Below are 10,521 nucleotides of genomic sequence, written 5' to 3' on the forward strand. Positions count from 1 at the left end.
CAGCCGTGCGCCGGGAGCCTAGCTCGCCTCCCGGGCGGGATAGAGCTGGGCGCGCCGGGGCCGCCGCACCCGCACCATGCTCCGACGGAGCCTCCTGCCGCTGCCGCTGCTGCTGCTGCTGGGAGCTGGCGCGGCGGCGGGCGGCGAGGTCAATGCGGAGGTAGGTCGGGCTCGCAGGTGCTGTGCCCGGAGCCCCTCCGGCCCGGTCCTGCCTGGCAGCGCCGAGCCGAGCTCCCCTGCTGCTGCTCGGCCCTGCCCGGCGGGGGCACCTGCGGGTGGAGCCGGGGCTTGGGGCCGCAGGCTTCTGTCGGGAATCCTGGCTTGGAGCCAGGGGCACGGACTGGGCGGGAGCTGGAGATGAGGGTTTTGCACCTGAGCACGTGTCCCTTCCTTCCGCAGCACTGACTCCTGTGTTCCCCACGTACTTGAATGCATACGTGTGGCTGGGCACGCGGCTCCTGTCACCTTCGTGGTGGTGTTACCTGTGCGGGTCTCCCTGGCTACATCTGCTCTGTGTGGCCTGGGCTGGGGCCCTTCCCTGGGCATCTGATGTGCTTGTTCTTAGTCTGGCTTCTCTCTTCCTATGCCACCACCTGAAAGTTGCTGTGTGGTCCCCTCATGGGGTGCTGCTTGCTGTCTCTTCTCTGTCAATTGCTCCAGCAGCCTTTTTGCTCCTGTGCCCTGCTGGCTCAAGGGCATGTGTAGCTTCCTCTGTGACATGGGAGCAAACGGCAGGGCTAAACTGCAAAAGAAAATGCAGCGTTCCTGGAGTGTGTGAAGCTGAAGTTGGTTCCTTGTTTCTGGTTCCCAATTCCTCTTTCAGCTTGATACATGATATTATTGTATGTTTTTGTTAGTAAATATACATTTCTGATGAAGTTCTAACTCTCTGGCATGTCTAATTCATTACTAACAACTTTTTAATTGTGTGAAGATCAGCTTTGAAAAAGGAATTGGGAATAAGGAACCAACTTCAGCCTCATTTTGAGCGCAGAAGCTGAGGGACCAGGGCACGTGCTGTTGTGGCTCAGCGTCCTGCTCTCTGGGGGTCTGAATGTGCAAGGCGGTGAATGCCCTCATCTTAAGTGGGAGTGAAAGGGACTCAGCATCTTTCAGGGCTAGGCCCTTGGCTGGAGAGGATTAGGAATGCTACCCAGGGCCTGGGCCAATTTCCCAGCCTGAAAAGAAAGCTCATTGGTGACCTCTGCTGTCTGTCACGATAAGAGGTGTTGATGGAACTTTGGAAAAGGATCTGCTCTTCTTTTCCTGTGGTGGTAGCTGGGCACAGCCTAATCAGGGAAGGAAGAGACCAATTACAGTATACTGTACTAGGCTTTTGCAGAAGCCACTTGAATGTGAGCCAGCTCCACCACTTAATCTCCTACTGGAGCTCCACTGATTGAGATGCTGTTGGTGTGCCTTGGGAAAGGGCTAGTGATGAAAAGGGACCATGACAAGAAAGAGCCTGATAATTCCACTCTTCCCCTAGTTGGCACTCCTCATGGCAGTATCTCAGCTGAGCCCCGGCACTGGCTTGGCAGTGGTTCTGGGACAGTGGGAGCAACAGATGAGGTGTGTTGATTGGGGGAGGCAATGAAGAGCCCATTACTGAGAGAGGGAAGAGGTGATGAGCTGGGATGGAAGCAAAATGCCAGAGCTGTCTGGGGAAGAAGGAAACCACGCCATTGGTACTGGTATATGATTGTGGGTAGCGGGTGTAGCATCTGCACCCCGTCAGTGTTATAATCTATCCCCATGTGCACAACCGAGAATGGAATCAAAGGAGACGGAGTGGGTCTTGCTCCTGTGTGGTTCAGGCCCGCTACGTGCGGAAGCAAGAAAGGTGACAGTTGGAGGACTGAAAGTGGAGCAAACCTGGTCATGAGGAACCTGTTTAGACAGACAAAACACTATGCAACAGGCTCCCCATGGCAGGTAGGTTCCTGTTCCTAGGGAGCCTGTCGTCCAGCTCATTCCTGGGTTGAGATGCTTCTGACATTTCACAAGAGTAAGGTCTGGGAAAGATATAATGGAGAACTGAGAAGCGACTGGTGTTGTAAGGGGGGTGGGTGACTCTGGGTGGAGGGGGGGTGAATGAGTAAGCCTGCCTTTTCAAGACCATCATTTTGAACCTTTTCTAGCTCAGGGTGCTAAGAGATCCAGTACATGCAGCTAGACTCTTGGCAGACCCGGGCAAACTTGTTAGTATCAGGCCCCTTTCACCAGAGATAATGATGATTATAATAAAAAAAAAATTGGGCCCTTTTTCTGTCTGGGCCCTGGGTGGCTGCCTGGTTCGCCAATGCCTGTGTTTAGCCCCAGATACAGGCTGGTGTGTCAGTAATCTGTGTGACCAACCTGGTAAAGCGAGTGCTTGTGAGGATTAGGTGTGTGGGACCCACTGAGCCCCTAGCTGGCTTTTTACATCAGAGAGGTTAATGACTGACTGGGCCTGAGAGAAAAATGCCATCTCTCAAACAGAAGGGTGAAGGTGGGGCGAGCCTGCTACTGCTGCTATGTCCCTGATTGTACAGATGGCTCCCGTTGCTATCTACAAAGCATGGGTGTGGACAGCAGGCAACATCCAGATGGGGGAGGGGGGGAAAAAAAAATCTCTCTTTTACTACTTAACACCAGTCCCTGCATCCAGCTGAGGGGCATCCACATTGGCCCTAGCTGAAGACTGTGATCTTGGCAGGGCTGTGAGGAAATAGAGCAGCAGGGGGGAGCACTGGGGGAGGGGAGGGAAGGAGAAGGCAGGTCTGCGTGGGGTGGAGAGTAGTCTGGCTGTGTAGATATAGCCATTTCCCTTGTACTGATTGTCTGTCTCGCTGCTGCCCTTGAGCCGTGTTTGGGGAGTGTAATCACTTAATCAGGCCCCTGCACACACCGAGATCCCAGAGCTCTGGGAGCTGATTCTATTTCCAGCTCCATCTGAATTTCTCCCCCCGGCAGCTTCTGGGCTGTGCTCACAGGCTCAAGATCAGTGTGCTTTTCCCTTGCACCTCAGCCACTGGCTCAGAGGCACCAGCCCAGAGCTCCTTCCCCAACCAAGCCACCCCCTGACCTTCTTTTAATCAGCCCAGCTGGGCAGGGCAGGCCCAGGGAGTTCCTTCTAGGATCCAGTTACAGAACTGGATTTCCCTTCCACCCAGCAAGTTCCTGTCACTTAGCAGTGTCTGCAAGTGCAGCCCCCATTGGAAATGCAGACAGACAGCATGGCTCTGGCAGTTAGAGTGGGAAGGTGAAATGCTCAGGTGTCTGGCTGTCCTATGGCCCCAGCCCTAACCCTAAGTCTTCTTCCAGGGTGGATGAGCTGGTTTGACCTGGGTTTGGACCAGATCTCTGCCCTTCCTTTGAGCTGAACTCTTACGTGAACCCTTGAGGTTCAAACTGGGCTTCGTGCCTGTGTGCCTGCCTCTGTCGATATATCCTAGGAAAGGCGTTATACTGGTTCCACTACCTGCAAAACTTGGCAGCATGGCACAGGGTAAGGGTATAGCATTCTGCTCTCCTGCTCCATGCCAGTTGCAGCATGTCCAAAGCCCTATCGCAGCAGCAACACCCACATTCCATGCACTGCCCACAGTGGGTCCGGCATAAAATTCCAGCCAGCCAGAAACTTCGGGAGACCAGATAGCAACCCACACTGGTAAGTGCACTTTCATAGTTGTTAGGGGCTGAAAGGGGCTGTACATAACCTTGCCTGAACTAAAAGCCTTTGAAAGCACTGGAGGCAGGAGGTGTACAAAGAGATTGAGACATTGTCTTGATCTGGCAATAAGGGTTTAATTGTGTGTCTAACCAGCATGCACTGCTGATTGCACATGCAAATTAGCACCTGTACAGCGATATGGCACAACCCCATGATTACGTGATTACACGTAACGATTTTCAGCGTGATTATGACTGATTCCTCAAACAGCATGATCGTATGGGGCAAACAAAGAGGAGCTTCTCATTTTCTCATGTCTGTAACATCTTAAATAACTATTAGAAGGGAAAAGGCTGAACATGTAGCCTGCCAACCTAATGCCTGCTACCATTCAGTGAAAAGCAGCTCACAGCACATGGTGAACAAGATTTCTAGCAGGGGCAACAGACTATTATGCTTTCCAGAACAATGCCTGAATTAAAAAGCAGCTATCGCGTCAGTGGAAATTTACCAGAAACTAAGATTCACAAGTGATCATATGACATGCTGAACTAAAGGTGTCTGAGCTGTTGGATGGCTTCAGGTGACTTGCAGGTTACCATTATGTAATGGAATGAAACCAGTGCCAGAAAGCTCAATGCTGTTTCTGAATACCAGGAATTGGGGCGGGGGGGGACAGACGGACGGATGGACGACTAATAGGAAAATAGGGCTTTGTAGTCCATGTACCAGGTTGTGTCCCAGGACATCTGGGTTCTCTTCTTTGGCTCTGCCATATGCTTACTCTGTCATCTTGGGCAAACCACGTAGTCTTCTTTGGGCCTCAGTTATCCTACTTAATACCTACCTATACAGTGTATTTTGCATTTGTAAAACAGGGGTCATGATACTGCCTCTTGTGAAGTGCTTTGAAGTTCACTGATGGTAATACCTAGTTCCCATATCCACTTTTTTCCATCAGGCTGTCAGCTCTCTGGGACAGGGCCCATCTCTTTGTTCTTTGTCTGTACAGTACTTGGTACAATGCATCTCTGGTCCAGAACTGGGGCACCAAGGTGCTATATAATATAATGCTATAATAATATAGAGCTACCAGATCACTAGCCCAGGACTAGGGCCTGAAGGTGATTACTGATGTTGAAAGGATTTTCACTGGCCTGTATGCTGTCTGTAGCTATGGCAAGGTTTTGTAATGGGGGGTGACAATACTTATTGTTTTGTTATATCAATTATTTACTTCTCAGTAGTTCCAGAAAAGGGAAAGGTGAAGCTGGGGAGTCTGTTGGTTTTGGTGAAAAGGTGCTGGAGCCTTCGGAGCACAGTGCAAGCAAGTCCATGCACATGAGCAGCTCCTAGGATGGGGACACGGATATTTAACACTCGGCCTTCCATTGGGCAGAGTGGGGGTCACTGCAAACATGGCAAATTCCTATGTCCAAGTGGAGCCTCAGTGACCCAGCAAGGAAAATGTCACAATTTGGGGGGGACGGGGGACAGAAATTTAGTAAAGTCTGATATTGTTTCCACTTGCTCTTTCAGCACTTCCCAGCAGGGAGACTTGGGAGGGGTTTGCTTCCTTTCCATACCCCACCATGAACAAAATCCTCCTTCCTATTCAAGTCCACCCATTGACGTGGCTGTAGAGATGCTCTTACTCTCACAAGTATAGTGTTATCCAGTAGTCTCAGCCTGCCCTTTGATTCCCTTTGAGGTCCTGGCCATGTTCCTCTTTATACTTCATTTTCCCCATTTGTCCAATGGGTACAATTCTTACACTTCTATATTGGGTTTTGTGAGCCTCAAAGGAGAAAGGGTCAATCTAAATGCAAATCAGCATGATCCTATGGCTTGCATTTTCCCCAAGTTGCCCCATACCAGATATTGGACATTAATTAAGAGCCATGCAGTCAGAAAATAAGTCTAGTGCTTTTATCAATGAGCTGACCATGAGAAGTGCAACCAATCCACTCCCTTCTGAAATCAGTGCCATTTAGGGTTTACTTTTCCTCTCTCAGTCAGAACCCACCTTAGCAGGATTCTTAGTGGAGGCCATTTTGTACTCCTCCACAGACCTCACCCAATCACATGAGCCTACTAATTAGGCTGGTGTCCAAAGCTCTTAAAATCAGTGGGAAATAGGCACTAGGATCCTTAGGTGACTCCCAGCCTGGGCAGTAGCATAGCTGCCCCAAAGGGCTATGTGCACGTTCAGCAACAGTTTTCTGTACAATCCACCACTCACCACAGCAGAGTGCTCATCTAGCATGTTTCAGCCTTAACTTCAGCTAAGACACTTTAAAGGTGGATTAGTTCGGGGCTGTGTGGTTGAATCTGCAGCCAGCCTGTAGAGAAGAATGAGCAGTTAATTGAGGCCATCAACTCTGGAACCTAAGGCCAGCAATCACGGTGACTTGTTAAGTACTGACAATGAAACAGTTTTAGCAGAAATACCCAGCTGGAATCCCTGTTCCACCTACCTTATATACCAAACTCCTTGCCCTAATGTTCACCCCCCACCTTCCTCCTGCTGGTTTGTGTAGCCCAGCCTTTCATTGTCAGGGCAAACATTTGTGACTCCCTGAATCTTGAAATGTGGGGGTAGAATAAAGTGAATTAAACTGAATCTCAAAATATGCAGCTGGGGCCAGCCCACTGATCCTGTTATTCCATTTTGTATTTAACACATTAAAGCCCCACATTGCTGAATGTAAATAAAGATTTTGCAGATATCCCTGTCCATCATATCAGAGCTGTGTTCAGTCCAAGGACCTGGCATGGAATCAGTTGTGGAGCACACACAATGCAAAGGGCTATTACAGAGCTGCCCACCAGACATGCACATTGGTTTCTATTTCAAGAAAGCTCACAAAGCAACTCCATGAGCTGGCTGAAAGCTCATGTATACAGTCCAAGCTGCAAGCATGGTGTAGGCTTAAAAGATCTATCATCTTAGCTTCCCAGGATGGTAGGGTGTCTCAGTGGAGTACTAGTGAAAGTAGGCAGGGTGAGGGGACAGTTTCAAAGCCCTTTGCTTCAGAGTTCAGGGTTTCATCCATTGGGAGGGCAGTGTGAGAGAGCCTGTCTGGGAGAACCTCATGGCAAGAAGACATGAAGTATGGGGAAAAATGCAGGTGCCTGCAAGACCTACCTGTGCCATAGATGTAAGCTTACCCCTGTATTGCTAAGGAATCTCTGCTCAGTGCAATGGAACCTGCCAGGGACCACCTTTCTAGCCTGGGCAAGGATGATCCTGAAACAGCTGGAACAATAGAGAGGGGAGCAGTTGCATAAAGATGGTGGCTCTTTGGGCTGGTAGCCTTGTTGTGAGGTGGTGGGGGCCAGGAGGGGTTAGCAGGTGCAATACAGACAGGCTTTGCTCTACAGAAGTGTCAGGGAAGCAAATTGTTAAGTGACCTGACCCCATGCTGCATCTCCTGGCCCATACACTATCCATTTGTTTCTGTGCCATAGCCCCCAATTGGCACCAGTCCCAGGGTGTGGAGGCTGCAGCATTAATCAGCTGTATGGATGACTGTTGAGCCAGGCCTACCTTAGCCTACTGATGATCTGGGTTCTGTGCTTGATGGTCACTCTATGCTGAGAGCTTAGCCAAGTGTTTTGTGCTTCTGCCTCAGGAGGTGTGTGATGGGGTAAAACAAACCAAATCCTACAAAAGGTATGAAGGGGCAGCTGAGTCTACAGCCAGGTCTGTGATGGGGCATGGAGTACCCAACTAGCTCCATAATGGCAGAATGGAGAGAAAAGGGCCTGTCTCTACAGAAGGCAGCCCCCTCCCTGCCAAGCTCGGTGTCACCCACCCTTCATCATGCTCACCATTAGGGACCTTGGTCACATAGAAACATGTGATCACCCAAGCCTGAGAAGCTGATCCTACCTGCAGCTTTTCTTGTCCCCTCGCCTCTCTGGCCTTGGATTTTTGCAGTTCACAAGCTGTATTGAGTGTGAGCAGGACAGGCTCCCTCAGACTCATCCAGCATTGGCCAGTACCATAGTCAAGATACCAGAGGTGACAAGCTAGTAGGCCAATCTAGTATAGCAGGTCTGCTTGGCTGTATCGTGGTTCAGATGGATTGGGACTGAACCTGGCCCTTGTGGAGCAGGCAGGCAGGATAACACCCCATTTCTCCAGGGGACACTTGTGGGCCCCAGCTACCTGGAACCCTGCTTGTGGGGGAGGAGGAGGAGCTGGCCCATGGGCCCCTGTGGCACTGTTTGTTTTCAGCTCTAGAGGTGATGCATTCAGTTATGCATAAAAGTGGGAACTGGGTAGGCCAGGTTCCAGGTCTCAGTGGGTGTCTATACATGTGTAAGTGCAGGGGGGCTGGACCCAATGATCTGTAAGGACTCTTCCAGCCCCTAACAACTATGAAACTATGAAGCTATGTGCTCTCGGGTGGGTGCTTTGATTAGAGTGGCTCCAAGTGTCATGTGCATCAGCATTCAACGAGCTTTAGTTAAAACTTCCCGACCGCTATTATGAAGCACGGGGACACTGAATAGAATTGATGCATTAATTAATCCAGCAGACTGTTGTATCGAAGCAGACATCAGACATGTGTATAGGTGCCCAGTGTGCCCCAGCTTCTCATGTGCCCCTCAGTAAGATAGCGCATTACTTGCTGGCTCAAGTAATGCTGGCTCAAGTTGTGGTGACTTCCTCTCTGGTCCTGTGGCTGGGGAGCAATGGGTACTGACTACTGGGTGAAATGCTGATTCATCAGCGGAAGCCAGCCCCAAAGGGCCTCCTCGTGCACATACTTATCAGTCAGTACAAGTTCAAACAGCCCAACTGCTGTCAGCATTGAGACTTTCAAGGGCTGGATTCCTCTGCCAAGGGCTCCCCCAGCCCACCCCAGAAGACCCCTGTCATCTTGACCCACTGCCTCTAAACAAACCTGCTCTAATGAGCTGCATGACATGGAGATGTCTCCTCTTCCCTCCCCTGGTGCCTGATTGCAGTAATCAGTTCATTTCAGTGCTCGCAGCATGACAGAGATGCCTGGAGCACTCAGTGATAATAACCCACTCCTCAGGGTGGTTTCTGATTTCACTAGTTATCATACCACCCCTGTACAGAGGAAGAAGCTGAGGCATGGCAAGGTTAAGTGACTCACATATGGCCACACAAAGACTTGGCGACAGAGGTGGAAACAGTCTGGGAGTCCTACCTCCCATGCCTATCCTGCACTGCCAGGGCACTGTCACCTCACCCCAAACCCCAACTGGCAGAGAGGCTGTGGCTGCTGCACTGTTCTGCATCGTCTGTCACTGCTGGAGCCAGTGAGACCTGCTCAAGGGCTAACAAGGATGCCATCTTTTAATGACAAAGGCATTATTATGCTTGCAACAGGGGAGTTGTCCATCAGGTCCAGAGTTCAGGTAACACTGGCAGGACATAGCTGGTGACAACTGTGCCTGTCTGTCTGTCCAGGCCTGTTTTCCCATGTCCTTCATTGGGCATTTTTTAGGCCCCTTGCAGTAGTACCTGAATACCTAGTGAGCCTTTGAGGAAGTAAGATGGATGCCCCTGCACCCTGGCAGCTGCCACAGCTGTTTGGGAGCCCTGCATTTGGTCCACTGTGCCCCTTGACTTAGAGGACTGACTCTGAAGTACCATCCCTTTGAGCTCAACAGCTGGCATCCCAGCCTGTAGCTGAGCGCTATTACAGCCCCATGAAGGAAGGATTTGCCCCGATGGCCTTTGCCAGCTGGGGCAGGGATGTGTTGCACTTTCAGCTACCAGTGTTTGACCCCCACAGTTGTATCCTTGCTTCAGGCCTTCAACTGCTGGACAGAACAGACTCTCAGACTCTGCTCAGCCTGGGCTACAGTCACAGATGAAGTTTAAAGAAACACAGCCCCCCAAGCCTGTAAGCATCATGCTGTAAAATGCAACTGGTCTCTGTCCCTCCAAGCAGGGGAGGCCACCTGCAGGCCCAGAGCCACTCACCTTGCAGTGTTCAGAGCAGCTTCCTGCTGGCAGCTTTGTGGAAAATGATACGTTCTTTGCCAGGGGTCCCAGTGGGTCTGGTGAAGCACAGACTCAGCCAACAGGTTTCTCCAGCCTGTAAAGAACCACCTGACCAATTACTGAGCACAAGCCCAGTGCACTCTGCAGTGTGGCTTCCAGCAAACTGCACAAAAAAATCCTCTTCTTTGTCCCTGTACCATCCCTCCTTTCATCTCTACAGTGTGGTCTCAATCTCCCACACAACCCAGCATGCACTGTAAGCTGTGGAGCTCGTGGGAAGTGTCCCCTGGGAAAGTGACACTATCCTGACCTTTTGCATTACAGGCCATGCTTCTGCCCCTTCCTCGTTCATTATCCCCTTGCTCTGTGTCACACCTTCCAGGGCAGGCATGGCGTCTCCCTGGTCCAAAAGCACTTTATATTGCTCCAGTGTTCTAACGGAGAGGTTGGTGGCCTTAATGCCCAAGCGTGGATTTCTGAACAGCCCATTTGAATGGGCCAAGTCACAAGTGAGATGCCACAGGCCCAGGCCCAGAACCTGTCTCTCAGAACTTCTCCCAGGTTGATGCTCAGTCCATACTTCTCAGCCTCCCTCTCTGCCAAGTACCACCCTCATTGCTGCTTGCAAGTGAACCACCAGCTCTTCCCAGCCTGTTGTTTGCTCTGCGTTTTATCTCCCACCTCACCCAGCCCCCACCCCCACAAGAGCAGATGTGTAAATCTTCCTCTGCAGCAGCCTTCTGTCTTTGAAGTGTCCTGCCCATACCAGGCTGGGCTCATTAGGGCTTTACAGCCTCCCTCCCCTGGATGCTTCAGGAAGCAATTCCCATGCTAGTTTGGCCAGCAGTAATGACAATCCAGCATAATGCATGTG

The 10,521-nt window shown here is 50.9% G+C and overlaps 1 protein-coding gene across 1 annotated transcript in view; it reads left to right on the plus strand.

Moving 5' to 3' along the window:
* The first annotated feature begins 6 nt into the window (after positions 1-6).
* MMP15 (matrix metallopeptidase 15) overlaps positions 7-10,521 on the plus strand; it is a 32,921-nt gene continuing 22,406 nt past the window's right edge. The window contains exon 1 of the mRNA XM_019505912.1: positions 7-160. Within this exon, the coding sequence (XP_019361457.1) occupies positions 77-160 (84 nt within the window). The 5' untranslated portion in view covers positions 7-76. The remainder of the gene's footprint in view (positions 161-10,521) is intronic.

The sequence above is a fragment of the Gavialis gangeticus genome, unplaced genomic scaffold (genome assembly GCF_001723915.1).
Source record: "Gavialis gangeticus isolate Ggan-Ray unplaced genomic scaffold, GavGan_comp1, whole genome shotgun sequence".
In the NCBI taxonomy this organism is placed as follows: domain Eukaryota; kingdom Metazoa; phylum Chordata; order Crocodylia; family Gavialidae; genus Gavialis; species Gavialis gangeticus.